General features: G+C 43.3%; 1 protein-coding gene across 3 annotated transcripts in view; it reads left to right on the top strand.

The window, feature by feature from the left end:
• UNC5C (unc-5 netrin receptor C) overlaps positions 1-25376 on the top strand; it is a 252542-nt gene that overhangs the window by 187659 nt on the left and 39507 nt on the right. For all 3 annotated transcript variants that reach the window (XR_011150534.1, XM_069013117.1, XM_069013118.1), the window contains exons 4-7: positions 3699-3802; positions 15495-15675; positions 17750-17917; positions 19126-19290. Coding sequence is in view for 2 of the 3 variants with exons in the window: in XM_069013117.1 (XP_068869218.1) it covers positions 3699-3802; positions 15495-15675; positions 17750-17917; positions 19126-19290 (618 nt within the window). In the remaining variant the exon portion in view is untranslated. The remainder of the gene's footprint in view (positions 1-3698; positions 3803-15494; positions 15676-17749; positions 17918-19125; positions 19291-25376) is intronic.

The following is a 25376-nucleotide window of genomic DNA, read 5'->3' as shown; positions in this document are numbered from 1 at the left end:
AAATTGAAAAGTGTTATTGAAAATACTCTGCTTGGGAAAGATCCAAAGTCCCTCAGTACATTAGCAAGCTCACCCACTCCCAGCTGACTGTGTGAGGTTTCCATGATGACTATAATTGTTAAATGGCAAAGGAAGTTGAGGATTGAAGAACTAGAAGGATGTCATTGTTGTCCACAGAAATCATAGCAAGGGCCATAGAGAAAAAGCAGTCATTTCAAAACCTAGTGCTGTCCAAATGGGGTGTTTCATGATGGTTACAGCAGGTGATGAAGATGTTTGTTCAGGCCCTCTGCTTCTCCATCAGTTAAAAACCCATCTTCTGTGTGCCACAACCAGCCAACCTTATGCTTGGTTAGGCCAACTAACCACAAGTGCCCTGCACTGTTGCCTTCTGGAGCTATTTGTAGGTGACATGGCTGCAGTGGGAGGTCGTGGAATAAAGCTGTGAACACATGGGAGGGAGCCAACAGGATAGAAGAGCTCCCAGTCTTGTAAATACACAATTATGTACCTTTCCCCTTGCCAAATTAGTATAATTTACTCAATAGTATCTAATGGCTCCTTTGAGAACATTACTGCCTATTATGTCAAAGGCCCTACTTAGTGTAGTTTTAGTTTGTGGATCATTGAAATGCTTTAATCCCATGGTGCCTTTAGAGCATCCTCCCACAGCAAGGCCCTGTGGGTGGGGGCAGCCGGGAGAGCCAGGGTCCCACAAAGTTCATCTCACCTGCGGCAGCACCACTGCAACTGTTCCTAGGGAAAAGGGGCTGTTCATACACAGCAATTCCAGCTGTTGATGATAAAGAGGTTAAAGGGGGACTTTTTAACTGTTATTAGAGCTTTCTAGATTAATGCTATTTACTTTTGTATGCACTAAAACTTGGAGATGTTTTTAAAGGGAAGTGTTTTGTGAGAGGTGATTATTGTGCATGTGAGGCAATATAGAACATTGGAGCCCTGTTAAATGTTTCAGGAAGGTAGGCAGGACAGTAAATCAACATGTCGAGAAAAATATTCAATTATCCAATCTCCCTCTACTGTCTTCAGCCCTCTATATCTGAACACTTGAAGGCTATTATTAATATGCTATTTAATACTGTGCTTATATGCTTCTTTTACTATTACAGTAACTTTCTCATTTTCCCTCAGCCATGATAGTAGAGCACAATAATTGTCTGCATTGTGCACACGTGTGTACTTGCTAAATGCACTAAGGTGTGCCTGATGTGGAGGTAATTCTTTTCTTCTGAAGATACCAGTGGAACTAGCAATAATGTGATCTTATGGGTACTGCTAGCAATATAACCCCAGCTGTTTGCTAATTTAAAGCACACTGCGTTATCCTGACATTACGTGTTCCCAGGATACCTGTCAAGCCCACAGGATGGGTGAGGAGCCTGGGCCAAAGAAAGGATGTAACTTCCCAAGAAACCTACCAGCTCTTGAAAGAGCTGCTCATTTCCATGTTTAACATGCAGAATTTCAGCAAGCCAAAGCTCAGCATTTTGTCCTTGGAATGACTCCCGCCCATGGGCACCTGGAGGGTTTAAGGTTTACTCAAATGGAGCAGTAGAACCCAAATGTCAGCTGAGTAGCCTGTCAGAGAGGGTGATGAAGCTGATGGTGCTGGAGCTGGCAATGTGTTTGGAGCTCTGTACAGATATCAGAGACTTGCTGTGGCTGTTGTCACATGAACGAGCCTCACTGGCCTGGAGTAACTCCAGTGTCACAGGGATGCTGACAGGCACAGCCTGGTGAAACTTGGCATGTCATCCTAAGAAATGTTCATGGCCAGAGTTTTGCTTCTCCTCTTTGCCCTAAGTTATCCAGTGTTGTAGGGTAAAGCCCCCTTCAGCAACAGCTGAGGTTCGAACAGTGGGGTTTGTGGTGAGGTAGCTATGACATTGGCATGCACTTCCATTTGGCAGAAGGTAACCCCAAACAAGCAGAGAGCTGGACACCACAATTTCTTACATTGCTGCAGTGTGATGTACCAAAGCTTATCTTTTGGTGCCTTAAACTGTGGCCACAAATCTTGTCCCATCAGAGGGGCTCTCAGTATCCCTGCCTTGTGTGCCAGAGGGAGCAGGAATGCCCCTGGTGGGAAAGCAGTGAGGTGTGGGGCTGCTTCTCTCATGCCTGTGGTGCAGAGGAACAACTGAGATGCCTCAGTTTCACTGGGGAAATGCTTGGATGTCCGAAGTTTACTACTTTATCAAGTTAAAAAGAGCGTCTCCATCTATGACAGAGCTTTTTCATGGTACCATTAGACTGATACTTAATTCCAGGTAATTGAACAACCACATTTTCCCAATTTAGGCTAAGAGATAGAGGTCTCATGATATTCAAAGTTTCAGAGTTTCAGGGTATCAGAGGGGCTGATTTTGGTGGCAGCCACCCCATCTCCTTTTCCATCTTTGCATTTGCCGGCCCCAGGTTTTGCCTTTTGGTAGCACTGATGCAGTTTGTTGTGGGGTCAGCTCTAAAACAGATCTTGGGAGTAATCTAGATGAAAAATAACCCTTTACGTGCTTTATTTGTAGACTGGTTCAATTCAAAGGTCTGTTTTCCAGCCCAGTCACAGGTTATGGCTCCAAAATATGAAATATCTGGCTTTTAAATTGTTCCCATATGACTATGTCTTCTTTCCAATATGACACAAGTATTTGTGCAACCTCACTGTGAGCTGATGTACAGAAATGGTTTGACTTCAGAACAAGAAATAAAACAAAAATAACTGGGTTGTAAAGTTTTTGAAGTCAGGCCAGCTCTTTGATGTGACTTTGAGCATGGCTTCACATCCATTTGCAGAAGGAACCGGCAGCAGGGAGAAATATCCCTAGTAGCTGCTGGGGATGAATGCGCAGTTCTCCAAAGCCACGTCCTCCCTGGCACAGTGGAGAGGGTTCCAGTCCATGGCAGAAACACAGAGATAGTGGTAAGGAGAGAACTTCTCAGGTCCATTTTACCATCAGTGCAAAGACATTACAGAAGTGTACAAAAAAGCCAGACTTCCCAGCTGTCCAGTACAATGAACTGGTCCCATCTTTGGAGGTGCATTCAGTGCCCTGTCAGTCTGCCACATTTCTGTGGTGCTGTAGAGGGATCCAAGCATGGTTCAGCTCCTCAAAGTGACTTTTTATTATGATCAATATTATTATTAATAATAATAACAACTTAGTGCTACAGGGATAATGATAAGGTGTAGACAAATTAGCTAAAGCTGTGAAGTTAATGCTTATGAGCTTAAAGTACATTAAATCACAGCATGAGCACTTTCATCTGTGCGTTTAAGGCAACTCAGTTTATATGCTGTAGTTTTACAAATTTATTTAATTTTCCATAACTTTCTTTAGTTCTTCACTGGTATAGTTCACCAAATGTGAATTATCTGAAGAAGGGACTTGTTTCACTTTTTGTTCTGTGTCTGGACATGATCTTCCACAAGAAGCCTTGGTTCCTCACTGGGTTCACATGCTGTACCACTATATAAGTAATAAATCCACTATGAAATCTTTGCTTAATGTTGGAATGAAGTGAAAACATGACTCAGACTATTTTAAGTGTTTTATTTTACAGGGAGCAGAACTGCTGTTTTCTCTGTCTCTTGCATTTATCCAGTTTGGCAAGCAAATGTAATTTGAAAGACCAGCTGATAATAATGCTAAAGATTTCTTTTTCTTCTCCCTCCTCAGATCTCCGGAAAACTTTTGAGCAGGAGCCCTTGGGGAAAGAAGTGTCCCTGGAGCAGGAGGTCTTGCTCCAATGCCGTCCCCCTGAAGGCATCCCAGTAGCAGAGGTGAGTGACAGCAGCAGTGTCTGGCACTGGGACGTCCTGAGTAAGGCCTGATGGGTGGCTAATGGTGCAGTGACTTACAGCAGGGCATGATGAATGGGTGGTAATGGAGAGCTGACTGACTGCTGCTCATGGACAAGATTGATTGGGACCTGATTAACAGCTTTGGGTTGTGGTGCCTTGCTGGGCAGAGCTGCAGGCGATTTGGTTTCAGTTTTTTCTTCCCTTTGAAAAATCACAACTGTATCTGGCATCCAAAGGACACGTAGCTGGGGGAACATATTAATACCAGCCTAATATCTTTACTTTTGCTTTTAAAGAAAAAAAAAAAACATTTCAGTTATTCTGAGGGGCACCTTTCAAACATGGTGTAAAGATATTTTAATTTTTAGTTTGCCAGATTATATTTCACTCATGTGTGTGTGCACCACTCTGCCAACTTTGCATGAGAGGACGTACCATGGTTCAATACGGGCTCCCAGGTAAAGCAGCACAACATTTGGGAAAATAGAGAATGTGTCTGCCTAACAAGCCATCTTCAGGGACTTAGCTGAATCTTCTACTGCCTTTTAAACTCGGAGTAGGTAGCCTGCCCTCCACCTGCAGGAGCCAGCTTGCCCTTCAGCAGAATCTGTGCCTGACAACAGCAGGGAGCAGCAGCTTCCCTAAGTGCAGCAGTGGCTCCAGCTTCAGACTCACAGCTTATGGAAGGGGGGTCTCTGAGTCACAGGGGGGCCTCTGAAATCCTAAATCCACTGTGGCTGTTAGGAGAAAAATTGATTGCTAATGACAGTAATTCCCCTCCCTATCTGAATTCTCTTTGGGTTTCCTCTACCACGCACAGAAGAAACTGTTGAAAATTTGCATTAGGATAAGTCACATTGTCATGGCTAAGTAGCAAAGTGGTTGTCACTCAGTGCTGATGGCTGATTTCTCAGGAGATGAAGCTTAAAGTGTTATCTCCCCATCTAACCCAAGTTTAGATTTAATCAGAATTGTAGAAACGTGTCCACAAACATGAGAAAGATAATTAGCATAGAAGAGTTTTCCCATTTTCTTGTTCCATAGGCTGTTTTCTTTCCCCATTAAGATCTCCAAAACTGTAAAGAGTGTTTAGGTCTGCTGAGCCAGCTTGCTGACAACTGTAATATTAATCAGTTGGGTTTCATCAGGAACTTAGTAGCATGCTTTTATTTTCCTTTCTGATGCTTCTTTTGCATCAAATCAACTTCTTGTTGTATCATGACAGTTTTTGCACTGGGATATGTTGTTCGGGCAATGCAGGGTTGTACTGGGGAACTTCATTACCTGTGCTAGAAGCAGAGATTAACACTGATGGGTAGTTCATTTTTATGCAGTGTTACAAGCACCTCTGGAATTTCAGCAGCCAGTCCGGTTGTTCCCTCGGAAAGATCTGTTATACCCAGTCGCGTGGCTGAGACCCAAACAGCATAATTTAACATGATTTGTGGAAAGTGATCTCTGAAAAAATCCTCTGTGAACTGCTGCCATAACAGCTGTGCTTTTTCCTGCCTTCCATTATCCTGCCCACTCTGTCAGTAGCTCTTCATGATGGTGCATTGACTGGCTCGGAATCTTATTTGTACCGTGGTCAGGGCAGACACCAATTAACACTTGGCAGGCTCAGAAATCTTATACTCCCTATCTGACATTCAAAAGAACCATTCTCAATGTGGGTTTTTTCCCTCTTCGGACTTTTGAAGTCAGAAGGAGATCAAACACCCAGATTGGACAGCCGCCTAACACAGCCTCTTTGTAGATTCTTTCCAACATTATTAAAAGAACAAAGACCTGAACACTAATGAATATGAATACCTTAATGTGACACTTTATTACAGTCACTTGCTAAAGCTTAAAGCTAGTAAGATAAATTAAAAAAAAGGAAAAAAAAGGAAAGATGAAAGATAACTTGGTGGGTTGAAGGATTACATGATTATTTTAATTTAAAGATGAATGAGTTCTTTGTTTAAGGCTTAATTTATTTGTTTGGAGAAGTTTCTGATATGGTGGTACAGGTAGCTATAAGAAGGGCTTGGGAGAGAGCAGGCAGCAGACTGAGGCTGTTTTCTATCTTGTTGAAAGACTGCTTTGACTCTGAGTAGGGTAATGCATATTCTGCAGATGTGAGCAGTATTTCCAAATGCTTTGGTGAGCATGTGCCTCAGACTCTTCACACTCTGGAAACTGTTTTGTTTAGTTTTTTTTTTCACTTACTGACTTCTGAAGTAGTCATTGGATTTAACACCAAAACATTTGAAGAAAAGCTTACACTGTGAAACCGTACAAAATGCACCTTCCGTGTATTGTGGTGCAGTGCTGGAGTCCAGAGTCCCAACATCTTTTGCTTGCTTTTTCTCTTTGATTCTATTCTCTCCTTTCATTCTCTGTTGGGTGTTTGGTTTGTTTTTCTTTTTTTCCTGTTATTTCAAAGTGGTGAGAACAAGCATGCTCAGGGATAAATTCAGTCTTCTTTTCAGTATCTGGAGAATTCAGTCTTATCATTCCCAGCATATTTAATTGCAATTAACTGTGTCAAGCTCTTATGGATCAATCCTAGAGCAGATCTTAGGACTACTGAAAAGCTGAAACACACAGCAGCATACTGCTTCTCCAGAGGGCAAGAAGGACAAAGACAGAGTGGGGCAGGCAAAGCTTTTAAAGCAACGCTTACCAGTCCCTCAGATCCACTAGTACATGACAAGCATTAAAGCAGGCTCAGATCACGGATGTGAGGAAAAGAAAAAGAAAAAGCTAAAATCCAAATACAAACAGGTGTGTTAAAATACACCAGCCTCATGGCCGGAGGTCAAATCAAAGTACATCTCCTTGTTCACTTGGGACAAAGTAAGGAAAGGAGGGTTTCCATGGTCTCTGGGAAAACTAGATCAGCTTCTCTGCTGTCATATACCGCTTCCCATCAGCCCCAACCAGCGTGGGTGTCAGCTGCACCATGGAATCCCTCCCCACTCCCAGGTTTATAGCCAATATCAAGCTGAACAAACCTACAGGTTCTGAACCACCCAGGTAAATGTTTGGGCTGTTCCAATGCATGGCCCAGGCAAGTAGCAGAAGGACCAGCACAGGTGCTGTTACACTGGGGTTTCCACACGTAGCTGAGGGGGGAAGGGCCAAACTCAAGTATTCCTGCTGTGACAAAAAGAGGAAAAAAAAGAGTGGACATAGAAACAAACAGCACCCTGCCCGAGCTCTGTGCTTCTCTGCCTTCTGCTTTTCCCCAATGGGGAGAAGTAGGATAAGGTGGTTGGATCAGCAGTCTGACCCACCAGCCTCACGCTCACTGGGAATCAGAGAGTTGCAGCTCCCCAGCATGAACAGAAACATCCATTTCAACTCCACTCTGCTATGTGTGTGTGATTTTTTAAACCTAATCTGAGAAGGCAGGAAGGATCCCATTCTGTGACGCTCCAACAGTAATGGCTGAGTTGTTAGCAATTAACCCCTTAGCTCATTTAACTTGTTCTTTGAAAGACGCCAGGATCGTGTTGCACATGATAAAATATAGTTAGAGACACTGAGTCACATCAAATTAGCTCATTTGGGTAGGTTATAGATCAAAACACAAATGAGATGTGAGATTGGTTAATATGCTGTAAGCTGCCAGATGAACTTTTGCATTGAAATGTATGATTTGTGGTGCCTTTAACAGGGGAGTAATTACTTCTTTAATTTTAATTGAGGTGTTACACAGAGTAATTTAATTACAGAACAGGGTGTAGTGTATGGTTTGGTGACCCGGTTGGGTTTAAAACTGGATGTGATATTTATCCACATTCATGGCTTGATTAGGAGCTAGAGCAAGGGGAAAAGGATCGCTGAGTCAAGAGGAAAAGAGAGTGTTTTGCCGAGTCAAGATGAGTGTGACACAAACTTTATTCAGCTGCTCTTGCACAGGCAAAGGCTAGTGGAAGCTAGGGATTTCTCCAAATAGGCAGCTCCTTCTAACTGATTATTAATATGACTGCTGCTTGCATTGTTTCCTGAGAGCCTCTTATGTTTTGCAGCAGTTATCTCTTAATTGGGAGTTCATGTATGTGCATTTCCATGCAGGTGTGTGTCACTGAGGCAGTGTTTTATATTCACAGCAGGTAAGTGAGCTCTACGAGAGACAAGTAGAGGAGTTTGTGGCTGGAAGTGCTAATTGCTGAAAAGTGACACTGTCCTTTGCAGTGTCTTGTGACATACAGCAGAGCTGCCTTTGGGGTGTCAGTGGGAGGAAGAGTGGGGAGGGGGAGGCAGAAGGAGCACAGCCCAAAATGAATGAGGGCTGCTCATCTTTGGCTGTGGAGAGCCATTGGGTAAGGTCTGGCCATGCAGGCCTGTCTTCTCCAAAAGTACAGGATAAAGCACCCTGCAATTGTCAGCTCCTGGTCCCCTACATTTCTGCCCCTTTTTACACACTTTTTACCCCCCAGCCTACTGGTGGGTGGTCGAGTCACTCTTGTGAAGCATGAGACATAGGTTACACTGTCTTGCTTGAAGGACGGGTTTGCATTTGGGTTTGTGCTTCCCTGGGAAGTACACTGACTACTAGATTATTAGTGGCCTTAATTTTACATTTCCACAGAGCAGAAAGCCATGCCAAAGTGCACAGGTCTTCTTGCAGGACTACTTTTTTTGAGACCTGAATTTTCTATGGGATCTGCCCCCGTGCTTTTTCTTTCCAGTGCAGTTCCATTGTTGCCAATGTAGGTGAGGGCAGACCATGCTCCAAAGTGAATCCAGTTGCTGTATGATTCAGTTCGGGCAAAGGTGATCTGTGGGACTGGAGAACAGTCAGACTTCTAGATCCTCCATGAAATATTACAGTGGGAGATTTTCTACAAGGGCACTGACGTGAACCCTGCTATCTTATCCTCTTCTTTACAGCTTGATTTCTGTGGCAAAGACAGCTCTGGGACTCTGATTTAGATAGCACAACCTACCTGTCCTGTTCAGGCTGCACTCAGAGCAGCATTTTATATTTTTAGTTTTGGAAGATATGCAGTGTGGGACAGAGCTTTTGGCTGCAATTTTTTTGATGAGGTAGATGAGCATACCTCCCAATTCTCCCCTTAGAGAAGACAGCTCCTCATCCACTATTCTATAAGATTAGTCCATCAGGTCCTACTTTGACACAGTGATTCTTGCTCAATACAAACAACAGGACTCGTAGTGCCTGAGGTGTGAGAGTTACCTCTGTCAGGCCTTTGCAGAACTCCTGGTTCTTACCAGCACCCCCAGTCACCTGATGATAGTGTCTGCCTTGCTCAGTTCCTCTGACAGTAACTTCTTCAAATGCAGTGCTCACCTTAGGCATGAAGAATTATGATGGTCCCACGTTTTCATGGAGGTACTTCCAAAATACAGCCTGCAGAGCACACATCAGCTGTCACTCAAGAGTTGTTTGATCAGGTTTTGCTGGGTTTTGCTCGGGAATTTTCATTTCACCAATTTTCAGGTGTTTCTATGCCTCGTGCTTTTGCATCACTAAAATGTGTAATCATATAGTATTTACAGCCTTTTGAAAACTGGTAGGAGGAGCTGTGTGTATGATGACAGGCACTATGCAATTTTGAAGTAGAGTGGGAAAGGGGTTGTCCCTGGGGACTTCAACCACCCCCCAAATCCCATCCCCTTACTGAGTTTCATGGTCCCAAAAATCATATAGCTCTGTGCTGTGAAGAGTAAGATCCATCCACCTATGCATCCAACCAAAGAACCACAGATGTCACTTTGGTAGCTTGTTTAAAGCTGCTCCTCAACAGACCTCTCCCAGATGCTTCAGGGACCGGGGCGTCCACACGGTGCCAAAAGTGCCAGTCAACATGTGCAGCTGAAACTCCTCTTTCAGGTGGGATAAGGCAGCCCAGCAGCTCCTGATGGCCACATAGCAGATGCTGTGGTTTTCATTTAGTAATGCCACGATTTGTGTTTGAATTTGAGACTCTATGGAATAAAGTTCTCTGTCTGCTGCTACCAGTCCACCTCAGAAGCTTGTTCTGAGGCTTAACTTCCCAGTTGTGCATAAAGCAAAGCTGTATTGGGGCTGGAGACAACCAGCATCTGTACATACACCCTGCAAGCAGAAAGCTGGATATATGTGTAATTAAGGAAGTGTTTCCACAGCAGGAACAACAATTCTCCTTATTGGCAGCAGAAGCACAATAAGAGCAACTGAACAAAATGCCGTGGTGGTTTGCATTTGCTGTCTCATTCTCAGTATGTTTTGCAGTCTCTGATAGCTGTAATTTCAGTCTCTTTGGAGATCACTTCTTTTTCCTTTTATTTTCAATCTTAAATGTGTATGAAATATCTTTCCAGTAAACAGTACACAGAGGACAGCATCCTCTTCAGCAGACAGTTGCTGGGATGAAACCAGATCCAAAATCAAATAACATTCTTCACAGAGGCACTCAAGTCTCAAGGTACCTGAAACTGCTGCTGGCTCATACAGAAACTGCTAGAGTTTTCTCAGTCTCACTTAGACATCTTGTACTGTGTCCAAATCAGTAGTTAGCTAGTTAGTTTCACAAATGCTTTATTCCTACTGGAATGTGTGTGTGTGTGTGTGTGTGTGTGAGCCCTTACTGTCAGTATGGCTTGGCATGTTTGTGTTACAATTCAGGTGAAGCTGGGGATCTGGGATTTCCCTGTGGCTGTTGGAGGTGGTGCCAGCTCAGCAGGGACTGCTGCAAGGCGAGCAGTGCCACTGGGACCAGTTGGCACAGCTGTAGCAAACACCAACCACAATCCAGCCTGGATGGGGAACCAGATGCAAAGCAATCCTGCTGTGTCAACCAGGCATGGGGAAGGCACGGGTGCAATGTTCTTGCCTTCCAAAATTACAAATTGCCTTTCGTCAAGGCAAGTCTCTTGCTGCTCCCAGATGTTTGCATCTTGTTTCTCGTGGAAAATTGCACTGGCAGGCTTTGCCCATGTCTGGAGGGTGGAAGACTTGCTGTTTTCAGCAGGTGCTCTTCCCTCTGAAGATGACTCTAGGGCAAGTTGGTGCAGAGGAGGCAATGAGTGACTGGGATCCAGAACTGAGACCCTGCTGAATTTGTTCTTAAGACTGTCAGATGTGTAGGGAACAACTTGTACAGTCAAGAGGGCAGCATCTAGAGGAGATCATATTCCTGTTCCATCCTCAGGTTTCTTTGAGAGCAGATGTGTTTCTGCTCTACCACTTTCTAAAACAGTCACGCATACGCAAGTGTGCCAAGAGATTTAAGTGCCTAGGAATGCTAGTAACTTGGTATGGCTAAATTTGTATCAGCAATTAGCTTCTGTAATAGGTTTTCCTGCGTGTGTAATCGCTTGTGTGATTTATGTTCCCTGTGTTCATTTAGTCTGCACAGAAGCCTGGCCTAGCTTTGCAAGTCTTAGTGTCTGTGTGTGCTGCTGGAAACACCCTGTGGCAGCACAGCTCTGGCTGCAGCTCCCAGGTACAGCTGAGGTGGTTATTGCAGTTTTCTGTTCTTGCTGATGGTCTTGCTTTTCATGTTGGGTGGCATGTGGCAGGTTCCTTCTGTTAATTAGAACAAATGTGCCAATTATGTTAATGTATCTCCCAATACCAATCAGTGAATGATTAGAGAAAGCACATCTGTCTCTCACCAGGGAGCAGGGTGACAGAAAAGATGCTACAAGGTATGTTGTTTTAAATTACAGCCACCTTGGATCGTGCCTTCCCCTGCTGGCCACAGGGATGGCTCAGTCCTGCAGCCTCGCTTGCCAGCCCATTAGCAGCCCTGGATGTGCAAATCCAGTGCAGCTGGCAGGAGCCATGTGCCTCATGGCTCTGCAAGTTGCATCCAGAGCACTAAGGAGCTCTGACCAAAAGGTAGCTGGCTCCAGGTGTGCTCCAGTCTGCAGATTCTGTTGTCATTCACCACTCTCCCACCTCAACTGAGTGGCCTTCTCTTGCTAGTCAGTTTGCAAATATGTAAGAAAAGTACCTTATTGAGTAGAAAACTGACAAGAAGAAAAGGGATTTTTTCTGCTTTGTTCTGGGGGTTTGGTATATGAGAGAAAAACATATGTATGTTGTTGTAATTTCCTATAGCTGTCATCCCCCAGAGGGCACAATTACACCACCCTTCATGGCATAATTGTTGCCAATTAAATGATTGCTGTTATGATAAGGGAAAACTGATCCCATGCTTTTTCTACATATGTGCATGACTATCAGTACATTTATCAATAACAGTTGGAGGGATCTGCCTGATTTAATTGAATACAGAGAGCTAGGTACATGTTCAAGAATTGTTCTGATCATAGCCAGTAAATATGCATCGTTAATATTTACGCAAAAGCAAACATCTACTCTAGAACATCTCCAGAGAGATGAAAAATGGAGGCATGGGGTGTGATTTGTTATCACCTTGAAGTCAGGCCTTTGTGCACTTAGAAGTGCCTATGGATACCCTGCTGCTCGTCTCTTCCATTCGCCTGCAGGTGTACAGGTCTCTGGCACAGAAGCATCCAGTGCTTTAGCTGCCAGTATTTTTCAGGCTGCAGAATTAAATTCAGGATAAGTGTCTGCGTTGATTGGATTAACAGCCTATTTCAGCAAGGGGGCTGCACCTTGGGGAATGACATGGTGTCAAAAGAGATCGTTGCTTTTGACTTCTGTGCTAACAGTTTGCATACTTGTCACTCATAAATCACACTGTCTTGTTCTGCTTGCTTCTCTTCTGTATTTGACACCTGATCTCTTCCTACTTACATGACAGAACAACCCTACTCCCACCTACTCTGGTTACCTCAAAAAAAAATATCCTGATGCTTGGAGACACTGAGCACTGCAGTCACCTGCGCCATAAAAAATGGGGCCAGCAGTAACTGAAAATAAGTACCATCAACAGTCTCACATGTTGTTGTGTGCTTAATTAGTTCCCATTTCTGTAAGGCTGAGGGAGCAAACACAACCACTAGAGGGGTGTTCTCTTTTATATGTTGTTCTACTGATGGCTAAAATATGTGTGAAAGGAGACTCCCACTGCTTGTCAAATCATCCATCAGTTCTTTCCTTCAGATTTGACATTAGAGTTTGCAACATTAACAGACACCATAAAAACCAATATGCCAGAAGACTGAATTAGATGTATTAAAGAGATATCGTGTAAAAGAGATGGCATTTAGACATGCACACACAGTACTGATGTACTGTCAGAAAAAAAGACATCCTGTTGATCTTCAAACTTTTACTGTTAGCAAATTCTGTGAGACATTAGGTGAAAAGGATCTTTTTCCTAAGAGGTTTGGTGTAGAGCCAGAGGCAATATACTAAATTATACAGAGCTGCTTTATTTTGTTTTGGGGTTTTTGTTTTTGTTTTGTATTGGCAACTTCTCTTTTCATATTATCTTTGGTGGTTTTGCAGGGATGACAGGGAATTCAAGGCTTACAGCTTTAATTTTGTCTACTCATTTGAGACCCAGACTGAATATGTATGTGTTTTTGCAGAGAGAGAAAATGTTGCAGAGTAGTAGAGAAAAGAACCATGTGCTTGGGCATGGGGCCTTCAGGGTGCCAAAGGCTGCTAGAGTGTATTCTTGGATGGACATACCAGAAAAACTTTAAACTGAGCCTTAGATCATGTAAACTGTAGTCCTGTCCTTACTGCTGTTCTGGTGTCCTTAATGTTCAGAGCACAGGAGGAATACAGGCAGATTTGAGAGTGGGATGTACACAGCTCTGGCAGTGGGTGTAGCATCTTTTAGAGCCCTAGCATAAGTCTGTACTCCATCCCATAAATAAATAATAACATTAGAACCAAAGAAAGACATTTTTTTGTGTGAGACACCAGTTAAATGGCAGCCTATCACTGGTGGAAATAAGCTCCTGCTTGTTTTTTGGTCTAGAATGCATGCAGACTTGGCCTGCAGGTGAGGAAGGAGCTAAATTTTGTCATTGACTAAACAGGAATCTGTCTGTCTTGATTATACCTGAAACCTATTAGGATTCCAGAAAGACAGAAAAACAAGTTTAGTCATTCTGTCAAGGAAAAGCAGATTATTGACTGAGAGCTTGTATCTTCCTTGGTGAAACATGATTGTGATGGTGACAGAAATACAGCCTTCAAAGTTTTATGCCTTTTTCTTCCTCCCCAGCTCCTTGCAGACACACATACCCATTTCCAGAGCCCTTCTTCCACCACCGGATTCGGGCTCCGCAGTATCAACAGCTGTGAGGCTGCCACATCCCACAGTGATCTGCTGTGAAAGAGAGGGGTTTAAATCAAGCCTTCCTTGGAGCAGTGGCTCTACATTCACTAAGGTGTAAATCTTTGTAAGCAGCTTAGTCCTGAAGTGCATCCACCCAAACTGGAATAGCGGAGCAGGAGCTGTGTAAGGCAGGGCTAAAGGTGGAGAGTGGGTGGTGGGCACCTGTAATCCAAGCTCACATCTGCCAGCACTGCTCTTGAAGCATTGATTGGCTTTTTCTGGGGGTGAACTGTGTTGAAGACCAGGAGAAATCTCTGGTTTTTCTCACCACAGTTTGGGGCAGTGTGTACATCTGTCTCAGGTGGTAAGCAGGTCCTCTATTGCTTTTGGGGTATGCCAATGCTTGGGTAGTTCCTCAAATGTCTTTAGAAAAGTGGGGTTTGTGAGAGAAGGACTTGGCATCTAGCACCTCACAAGTCCGGTGGGTTGACTGTATTTATGTTTTTCTTCCTTTAATTAAATCCTGGGCACAGGCTGAAGTGACCCAGTGACATGAAGGCCCAGCTTTGATCTATCCAGGGCCACAGTCCTGTCCTTCAGCGCACTCAGTTCAAGTGAAAATGAGCTACTAGATTTGCAGCCAAATTATACTGAAGTGGCTCACAGCAGTCAGCTGGGATATAACAGGGTGTTTTCCTAGGAAGTCAATAAATAGAATATTGTCTAGATTAAAAACCACATAGGAAAATATTTTTTCTATGCAACCAAGCAAATTATGCTTTATTAAAGTAAAATATAACTTACACAAATAAAAAGGAAAAGTAAGCACTGATGTGCTTGTGATTTCCCATTTCCTTTGCAACCGACTCTATTTTGTTTCATTCTGATTGAAGCAAGACAATGACATGCATGTGCATGTGAGTGCAAGTGTACTTAAAAACATTAGAGTTTGTGATTTGTTAGTGTGACCCACACCAGTATAGGGTTTCATTGTTTTAGACTCAGGGCAGGTAAGTACAAGGCTACTGCATGATTAACTGCCTAATTAGACAAGATATGGAAAAGAATGGGTGAGATCTGTGCTGATTTAGAGTTTCTGAGGTTGTAAGAGAATTTTCTGTTTGTAGATACACTTCTAAGGTATCACCCTTTCCTTTTGCCTTGCCTCCGACTCTGAAAGCACAGATCCGCATTTCTCTGTCCAGTACCTGGCAGCCTTTGAAAATGCATTGATGTTTTCAAGGCAAGGGGAGACAGCGGTTGTGTGGATGAGTGGGACAGAAGGGGACTTGAAAGAGAGGGTAGGCATGAAGGGTGTTCTCCTGTGTTTCTGCCCTGGTGTTTTATTTCAGTTGGTGACATTCATCAGGTGAGTCCTTCGTCATGTGCCTTGGTTTGTAGTGTTTTCTGGAATGAGCAATGTAATCACAGATACTGTGTCTGCCCATATTGGTGTGACTTGGTGCTGACTCACTGCCTCCCCTCTGGCCCTTTGAAACCCCCAGGTGGAGTGGCTGAAGAATGAAGAGGTGATTGATCCCGTGGAAGACCGCAATTTTTACATCACCATTGATCACAACCTGATCATCAAGCAAGCCCGGCTTTCTGACACAGCCAATTACACCTGCGTTGCAAAAAACATTGTGGCCAAGAGGAAAAGCACCACAGCAACTGTGATAGTCTATGGTAAGTGATGCCTTCTACTGTAACACGGGGATGGACACACACTCCAAGCAGGAGGTGGGGCAGGAGGGGGATGCACAGTGCACATGTGCAACTCTGGCTGCAGTCAGTGTCCAGGCTGGGCTGCCAGAACTGCCTGGTGACTTGCAGCCACACACAGGGACTGCAGTCAGGGGCACTGCTGAAATCCCTCAGCAGTCTGATGGTTTGGCTTCTTGGTGACAGGCAATGGTGTTAAAGGAGGAACAGCCCCCTAGAGGAACAGCCTCAGTGGAGAGAAGGCGGCTGTTCCCCTTGCTGTAACACACACCAGCTGGATACAGCAGGGAGCCACCAGGGCACATCCTCCAGCAGGAGTGTCCAAGGCATGGCTTACTACTGACACAGTTCATGTTCTTAGTGACCCTTTTCAGAAATAAGAGTGAAACTGATAGGTAGTTTGTGCTTCCAGAGACTGGTAAGAGTGTCAGAGCTCATCAGAATCCACCATCTTTTTATATCTCTTTAAATAAGCTTATTTTTGGTGCCTACTTCCAAAACATACCCTCATCAAGAGCAAAATAGCAAAGTGTTCTGGGACTGCAGTTCATAGGCACACAGCCTAGCTTACAGCTAAACATCAGGGGAATGGAAAGCATGGGATAGCATTATTCTGTGTCAGCACCCACAGTCCTGATATGAGTGAGGCTGGCCATGCTTTGGCTGGGAAAGGATGAGATGCCCTTCTAGGGTCCTTTCCAGCCTGTGTTGCTTTGTAGCTCTCCCCCACCAGTCCAAGCCTTTGCCCCTGTAGAATTACTGCCCCAAATGCTTTCCAGGTGGGGGTATCCACCAGAACAAAACCTGCTCTGATTATGTGCCAGCTGACTGAACTGGTGTTTCTTACAATCAGCTTAATTATAGGATAGACAAGTAGGAAAAAATCCCTATGATTATCCCTAATATTCATTTCATATTCAGGGTAGCAGTTAGATTTAATTGTAAGCAGTTGCTTCTCTGAAGTTACAATGAGGGCTTTTTACTTCAGTTTTCATAGAAAACTGGCTGAATTGAGTTGATTAGCAGTGCTTTTGATATTGAGGGATGGACCATGCAAGAGCACCATGTTTTGTAACTGAGATGAATGCAGAAACATAAAGATGTAGGCGTACTACAACCCTTCCTCATACATACACAGAATTTTTTTTCAAAAGTGTATTCAAGAGACATGTGTAGGGAGCAGGCATTTTTATGGGGTTTGCTGCCAGAGATGCTTAAGGGTTGTGTCATATCACAAACATTTGGGTTCAGGGAATCCAAGCAGTTAGTATGTTATTACCCATACCCTGACAATGACATTATTATGTAGAGCAGCACAACTCCTTCTTCATCCCTCCATCTATCCCAGAAACTGAAGTGGGTGAAAAGGAGAGTCATCATAAATATGTTCCTAGAGATAAATACCTTCCCAAAGTCCAACAGAAAGAAATGCATTTAGTGTTCGCTCATTCTGAACAGCTTAAATATCTGTTAGGGAAGTGCTGGGACATTCATATATGCACCAGATATGTCCACAGAGGGGTGAGTGAAGTTGTCCTGACATCCTGAAGTCACCTTCTTGAAGGAAAGGAAAAGAAAATTCTCAAAATCTAATCAAAGCATGGGGGTCTCTAAGCATGCATAGGTGATGGGTGCATCTGAGAATAAGTGGAAGTGCAGGTTTCCCTTTGGAAAACGGTGCAGCTCTCAGAGCACAGGCTTCTGGCTGGCTGAGCTACAGGGATCTTGATCATACACACTCCACCAGGCACTGAAGGCTGGGTCAGGTTGGTTTTCAGGCTGAGGCAGGTCACCTGCCAACCCTAATAGTCATCAAATGATGGTTTTCATTCAGCATCAGCATTCCTTCAGCTTGTGCAATGACTTCTGGCATACACTTGGTGTGTTGGAGACGTGGGTTTGTGCCCGTTCAGTGTTGCTTCTCGTGCCATCTCTCGTGGCCACTGTTGGAGGCCACGTGACACAGAGCCAGAAGCACCTTGGGGCTGCCCAAGCCAGGCTATTTGTGTGACCATGCTCTTTCTCTCTCGCTTTGCAGTGAATGGAGGCTGGTCCACCTGGACCGAGTGGTCCGTGTGCAACAGCCGCTGCGGGAGAGGCTTCCAGAAGCGCACGAGGACCTGCACCAACCCTGCCCCGCTCAACGGCGGCGCCTTCTGCGAGGGCCAGAGCGTCCAGAAAATAGCCTGCACCACTCTGTGTCCAGGTTCAGTATGAAGAGCACACAGCACACATAAATACTTGGTCTGTCATCAGTCTTTTCAGGAGAACACTATTAGTTGCAAAAGCCTCCTTCTCATTATTAATAAATCCAGCATTTCAGGGAATTAATATGCAATTGTATTGCTTAAGTAGATATAGTAGTGAACACATGAAGCAGCACAGGTTCCAGCCCTTCTTTTGCACACTGCTTGCACTGTGGTCTCTGCTCTTATAATTCAGGGGATTTAGGGAACATTCAGAGCTTCAAAATGTAGAAGATAAAGGTTGAAAGCTCTGTAAAAGAATTGGGATTTGAATATAGAAAGCAACTGTGATGCAAATATATTTGCAATGTCTGTTCAGTCCAGCTGTCTCAGCAAGTAAAGCATCTGGGATGTGGATATTAAATTTGAGGCAGATGTTTACCTGACATATACAATCGTCAAATACAAAGGCATTTTTATTGGAAAGAGATGTGTATCCATACTTCTAGAAATTATTTAAATGTAAACTCCTGAAAAATACAAAATTGTTTCAGGACATGCAATATAGTTGGTGACTTCTCTGTGATAAAATTATGACATCTGTCCTACTGTCCAGTGCTCTCCTACTACTGATCCATACAATTCAATGGCAGTAAGGTCATCTTCAGCTTGTGAAGTTTGGTAATCCAGCTCTGTCACTGGAGCAATTTCATATTTTTTCTTTAGCTGTTTAGTTTAGTGCTTTTGAAAATCATTTTCAGGATTTTGAAAGGTGCTAAACACATTCCTGGTTCTGCTCATGTGAAATAGATTGGTGCTTCTAGATATTTCTTTTAATAGAGAATATTTAACATTAAATATGTTCCTACTAAAGAAGAATTTCTGGACAAGTCTAACTGCTATGTTAAAAAATGTCACCCCCGTGCCAAAAAATTAAATCACAGATTCCTGACTTGTTGCTTGTATACTTTGAGCACAGATAAACTGGTTAAAATTTTATATAAAGGAGAAGACCAGGAATGGGGCCAGGCCAGAGAGAAAGGAGATGTGGGGGTGACTGTACATTTACAGGCCAGAAGCAGAATTTAGAGAAGAGTAGGCTGCTGGTCCTTTTGCCTTGCTAGGAATGGCTGGGAGTTGAAGGCTGGCTTGTGCCAACACCTGCATTGTTCTGTCTTGGTCTCACTTTTGTGTACCCCTAACAAGTTGTGTCCTTTCCTTGTCTCAGTGGATGGCAAGTGGACATCCTGGAGCAAGTGGTCCACCTGTGGCACGGAGTGCACCCACTGGCGCCGGAGAGAGTGCACGGCCCCAGCACCCAAGAATGGGGGGAAGGACTGCGAGGGGCTGGTGCTGCAGTCCAAGAACTGCACAGATGGGCTCTGCATGCAGGGTAAGTGCTCTCTCCAGGATGTGGGGTGTGTGTGGCAAACCCTGAGATAGCTGCAGTTCAGCATCAATGACCTAAAGTCACAGAACCATTTGTAGGAGAAATTAGTTAATCCAGTTCTCAACCAGTCTGGACACCCTGCTCCTCTTTCCTGGAATGTGAAACAGTGAAGAATTGGAAAGAGTCATAACAGAGCCTTCTCCTGCTGGCTCTCCCCACCAAATGGCCCTCCTCTCTGTCCTGGCTCAGCATCTGTCCAGAGAAACTTGGCAGTGGCTCTTACAGAACTGAAAATGGAAAAATAGAGCATGTAGGGCAAAGCCAGCACTTTCAAAAGAGTAAACTTGGCCAGGCAGATCAGCTTCTGGCTTCTCACTGTCAGGAATGGTGAGTGCGTGTTTCTATTTGTAATTTTTATGCTCCTTTTTGAATTTCGGATGACCTGTGATAGAAAGAGGTACACTGCATCAATGCAGTGCTGATGCAAACTTCATATCCAGTCATCAGCATGCTGCAGCCTCATGAACATCAGCTCTAGCGCTGAAGTCTATTCCACCTCTGCCTATTCATGCCGTGGTCCTGCCTTTCTGACTAATAGAGAGAGAAGCAAAGAAAAGCAGGTTTTAAGTGTGATTCTGACAAACACTGATGAACAATTAGTTGGCTCTACACTCTGTCCCTTCTCAAAAATGAGGTCTTCTTTGGTCTGCTGGTGCATCAAAACTCCCTTTCACATTTCATTAGAATAATAACCTGAGCCAAAATCCTCACACACACCTCTTTCCTATTCCTTCAGCCCATCTCTCTGCAGTACTTCTGTGTTAAGCCTCAGATCTCTGTTGTCCAAAGAGTTGTGGCTGTACCCATCCAGTACTGCTTTGTCCAGATCATAAAATGCTTTGAGTTCTGTCATAAAAAAGGAGTGAAGAATTTTTATTCTATGAGGCAGGTTACTTTTGACGGAAATAGTCAAAATGACAAAAAATGACACTACCAGCTAATAAATTGGTCTGCTCTTTGAAAAAGTGCTATATAGGATAGCTACTCTGTTGGTAGTGAGCTCTGAGCTACTCTATGGCATAGCATGGCCATTTACTTTGAGGTTTCCCAGATTTACAAATATCTTCCTCAATGTGGCTCACACAAGCATTTCTATCATGTTAAAAGCTATTAGTCAATGTCAGTGGTCTATAAAGTTGTAATACCCCAAAACACTTATTTTTATGGTGAAATTGGAAAAGTAGATTTCAGAACTCTTTTTCATTTCTAAAGATAGAGGGAAAACATCCAGCCACGTCTTACAGTATAACACCTTGGTGACTTTTATTGTAGGGAAGCTAATGCACCCCTAGTTCCAGCAGTGTTAATAAGTCATTATGGCAAATTAGGAGGAAAAGATGCATTTCCCCACACAGAAGAGCTCTTCACTATCAGATTATATTTAGACAGGTGTATGTCATCTCTGTGTATGTGCATAAAGAGAGCCATTTAAGCAGAAATCTTGTGGAAAAGTAGATATAATAGTACAGCAGAATAAAAGCCCTGTAGGGATCTCATTTATCTGTTGATGGTATATTGCATTTTATTTGTGAAAGTGGATGCTGAGTATAAAGCAGAGATCTTCAGCAGGAGAGAGGGTGAAACTGTTGTGAATCCTATTCTGCTTCATATATATGTATATAAAAAATGGTAATGAAAAATATGCAGTCACTATAAGGACCTGCTTAGCTCCAGGGGCCATGATAATCCTTCAGTGTTGGAGTTTAATGGCAGTGTTTTAATGGTGTCTATACTCGTGGGGTTTCATATACCTGTAAAACTTACAGTCCTGCTCCCTGATCCCTCACTGCTGAGAAGATTGATTTGCTGTACTTCATGGCAGTGTGCCTGCTGCTCTCTCTCTCTCTCTCCTTCCCTCTCTTTTTCTTTATTTCTCTTTCTCATTTTATGCAAAATCAATCTGAATACACTTATATTTTTGCCCGTGTGGATTTAGATTCATAAAAAATCTGCCCGCTGAGCCAGGAAGAAACACAGCACTCCTTTGATTCCCAAAACAACATGCTTCTTTCCAAAGTATTTGAGGCTTTGGGGGTCTGGAACTGACAATTCTCCTGGCCTGGGCATCTGTAGATTCACAGCAGTCTTTTCCAGTGGTTTTATGCCATTGGGTCTGGCGTGGCACATGTGGTGTGGAGGAAGCTACAGCCACCTTTTCTCTGTTGCCATAGCGCTCTGGGAGATCTGTTGGCCAGCTTCTCACCTGCTCCACAGTCAAATCCTGTTCCTACGTGCCCTGGTGCTGCCTCCTTACTGTCAGTCTTTAGTGAGAGCTTGAAGGTTGACACCATGGGTGTAGTTGAGGTCAAAGAATTAGTAGGCAGACTCTCTTGCCAGGAGTCATTAGCCTGTTGCTCTGACAAAAACTCACTTGTAAATATATATCTCTGTGTAGCTGCATATAAAACATATCCTGGAGAATGCTGGATTGAATGAGTCTAATTTACAAGCCCTTTCTCTTCCAGTCTGTTATTCACTTCAGTAGCATCAGCTGGATAAATCAATAAGCTCTTTCATCAGACTGCCCCTGCTCCAGCAAAGAGCACAAGTCTGCACCACTGTAGATTTCTGTGGGGATAAAAACAGTGGAGCTTTCTCCATCCCTTGTAATTACAGTATTTTACACCCAAAGCTGTCGTTTGTGCTTACCACTAACTGTGGCATTCCTCATGCAACTCTGCTGTTGCATTTATTCAGACTAATAATCGTGCTAGTACACACACACTCTCCTGTATCCACTAGTTAGTATTTTTCATTAACATGAAGGGATGAACAGTCATTAAACTAGAGAGCCCACAGAGATACAGCAGGCTGAATTGAAGAGGAAAAGCAGATGTAGTGAAAATTTAGGGCAGTCATTGCTATTTTAAGTTTTCAAGTACATAATATTGTGTAGCAGTTCCCATTATAACAATTTCATAATTCCCATAATAGCAATAATACGATCTTCTGGAACAAAATCTGCTGTAGGTGTAAGAAGAATTGGCTGGTTACCACCCACGCTAGTTGCATTATTGCCTCCATAGTTGCATTATTTCCCATTTGATGTAAGAGTGCTGTGGAAAATACTTCAGTGCAAGGAGCAACACTTTTAAAGGCACGCACTGCATCTCACAGGGGATTGCTGTAAACTGAAGCACGGCAATTAGCCCTTCACTCGTACCACCTAATGACTTCGGTGGGTGTTCTGTGCAGGGAATAAGAAAGCAAAGCACTCTCCTGCTGGCCCAAACTTCAGTACAAGTAGTTCCCTTCACAAAGTCACAAACATTTTTAAAACAACGTACAAGGGGAAGTGTTTTGCTGGACACAGTCTGGAATGAGTGTGAGATTGCTTCTGTGGTACAAAACAGATGCTTCTGCTTTGCATGATGTGTAAAATTCTGCTGATAGGAACAGTGGACAACCTGTGAGGACAGGTAGCTGTAATGTGTGGTTATGTTGAAGGCTTATTACCTGACTTGTTTGAAGGCTTATTACCTGAGTTGTGACATGCAGCTGTCATGCTCACAGCACGTCACGTATATCCTTTCTGTTGAGGATCTGAAGTGACACAGTGTTCGGATCTGTATTGTCCCTGTCCTGAATGAGTGAGTACAGCAAGTCCCTAGGCATGAGGTTGACACCTGCTGGTCTTTTGGGCTTTTCTGAAGTCATGCCTGGGACGTGCAGGGTTGGCACTAGCACAGTCAGAGGGAGAAAACCAGTGCCCCTTTTTCTACTCACTCTTGGCTTTAGTTGACCACTGTGGCTTTTCATAAAAGGCTGGCTAAGTTGTGCTTTAATTTTTTTTCAAAACACAAAGCTGTCTTACAGCAGCAAGCAAGGTAATACAGAAACACATGTTGTTGCTTGAAGACTGTGGGTTATATAGTTACACAAATAATACTGTTGCTCTGTGAAGTAAAATTGTTTACTTTATACAGTCTCACAATATGGAATAAAAATCTATCATTGAATAGGAACAAAAGGAAATTTCCACCTGTGAAGCACTGCCAAGTGTCATCAGATCCAGTGTGGATTTTCCCTTTGTTTCTTGAGCATGACTGAGATGTCATTTTCAAAAATGGAAGAAGAGATTCAAAACAGCTTCATCAGTTGCTACAGATGATGATCTGGACTAACTCGGAGGTCACTCTGGTCCTCTCCCTGCATGCAGCTTAGGTACTTGGAAAATCAAATAGCAGGTGCACCACTGGAGGAAAAGACACCATACCATGGTGATGATGTTATTTCCAGACTGGTAATTCCATTCCTTCTTAGAAAAGGCTGGCTCTAGTCAAGAGTGAATTGATGTGAAATGGTGACAGCAAATCTGTATTTGCTGAGTGCTCTGAAATCCTTGTCTGAAAGGCAGTATGAAGTTCATAAGGTTCCCTCTTGCAATGATAGTGCCTGAGCGAGTGAAAAAGATGCAGTTTATCCTGCTTGGGTGTGAAATGGCAAACTGCTGCCTTTTTCCAGTCTCATCTCTGTTTATACACAGGTCCTGAGCAGAAAGCAAGGTTACCCTATACTAGCATCTCTTTCTTCTCAAAACATACATATTCTGCACATGCCCTGCTTGGTTAATGTAACATGTCAGAACCTCTGATAGAGTAAGTATTCGTTTCCCTTTTTGGCTTGATTTGAAAGCAGGCATTCAGGGAAGAATTACAGGGCAGAGCAGCTTGATGAGGACCACAGGTCCACCAGAGCAGATCAGTGTGCAAAGAGCAGGGGAATATTTTCCAGACTCCAGAAGGTAAGCAGAACTCTCTCAAAGGAAACTGCAACAGAAGCCTGTGTGTGCAGAGGAATGAAATAAAACCTTTTATTAAGAGCATGTGGGTCAAGAGAGAACTTCTAATACATTCAGTCTGTCAGCATAATGATACAGCCACCTGGCCTGTTTTGGCCTACAGGAGGAGTACATTCATTTGAAGAAGTCATCTCATCTGTTCCTAGAGGAAGTTTTCCGTAATACTGTTATTTGATATGAGTAAAGGGATGTTTTATTCTGTTTTCTACCCAGCTACTACATAATGGTGTGGCAGACAAGGGAGTTTATGCACACATCTCAGAGTTATGACTTATCTCTATTTTACTGCAGCGACATGAAAAAGCCCCAGCTGAGAAGCATCTACGCTCCAATGGGCCCTATGCAACTGAGAGCTCTTGCCTAGAAAACAAACTGCTTGAAGCAGATAAAAGTGTTGGGAGAAAACAGAAGTGCAGAGCCACAGGCAAAACCCAGGGCACTGAAATCCCTGTGTCTTACCCTCAGTAAGTTCAGAAAGAGCCACTCCACGTTATTTTTAAAGACAGCAAGTGCTGTAAGATCTCTAGGATGTTTTAAAAAATCTGCACTAATTAAAAAAATATTATAGCCACGTGGAGAGGAGAAAAAAAGACAACCTTGTCCATCTATACTTTTCATTCTTCTTTATTCTCTTAGGTTTTCTTTTATTCCCGCCTGTTCCTCTACACATTAAAAAACTCAAAAAGTTACTCAGATAGATGAAAGAAGAATTCAAATCTTATGAAGTCTAACTGATGTATTGATTTAATTGTAGAAGAAAACCACCCCATACAGTGACAATAATGTACGTTTATATTTTCCTTGTCATATACAAAGGTGGATATATTTCATGATTTTTGCTTTCTTGTCAGGGTATCAAGCAGGGCAAAGTTACATGAGCATCTGAAGGCTCATCAAGGAGTAAGTGAAATAATAAGTAAAACTCAGTGCTATTTCTAAATCTGGACTAACAAAATTATTGGCAGCATGCTTAGATGAAAACTCATGTTGGGGAAGGAAGTTTCTAGAATTTGGGAAACAAACTTTGAACTGATAAGCTGAGCTGATTCTGGAGTCTGTGGGATTTTTGAGGTTATAAACTGAAGAATACAAGTTACGTTATGTGCGAGCTTCCAAACCTGCCAAAGATTTTTATACCTGTTCCATGTGAGTAACGTATGCTTTTCATGACCCTTTCTGTCCAGCATTCTTAACAGTTTTGGTCCCCTGTCCTAGATCCTCTTCCAAC

This window comes from Aphelocoma coerulescens, chromosome 4 (genome assembly GCF_041296385.1).
Source record: "Aphelocoma coerulescens isolate FSJ_1873_10779 chromosome 4, UR_Acoe_1.0, whole genome shotgun sequence".
In the NCBI taxonomy this organism is placed as follows: Eukaryota; Metazoa; Chordata; class Aves; order Passeriformes; family Corvidae; genus Aphelocoma; species Aphelocoma coerulescens.
The sequence above is the reverse complement of the archived record's forward strand: the minus strand, read 5'-3'. Positions and strand labels throughout refer to the sequence as shown.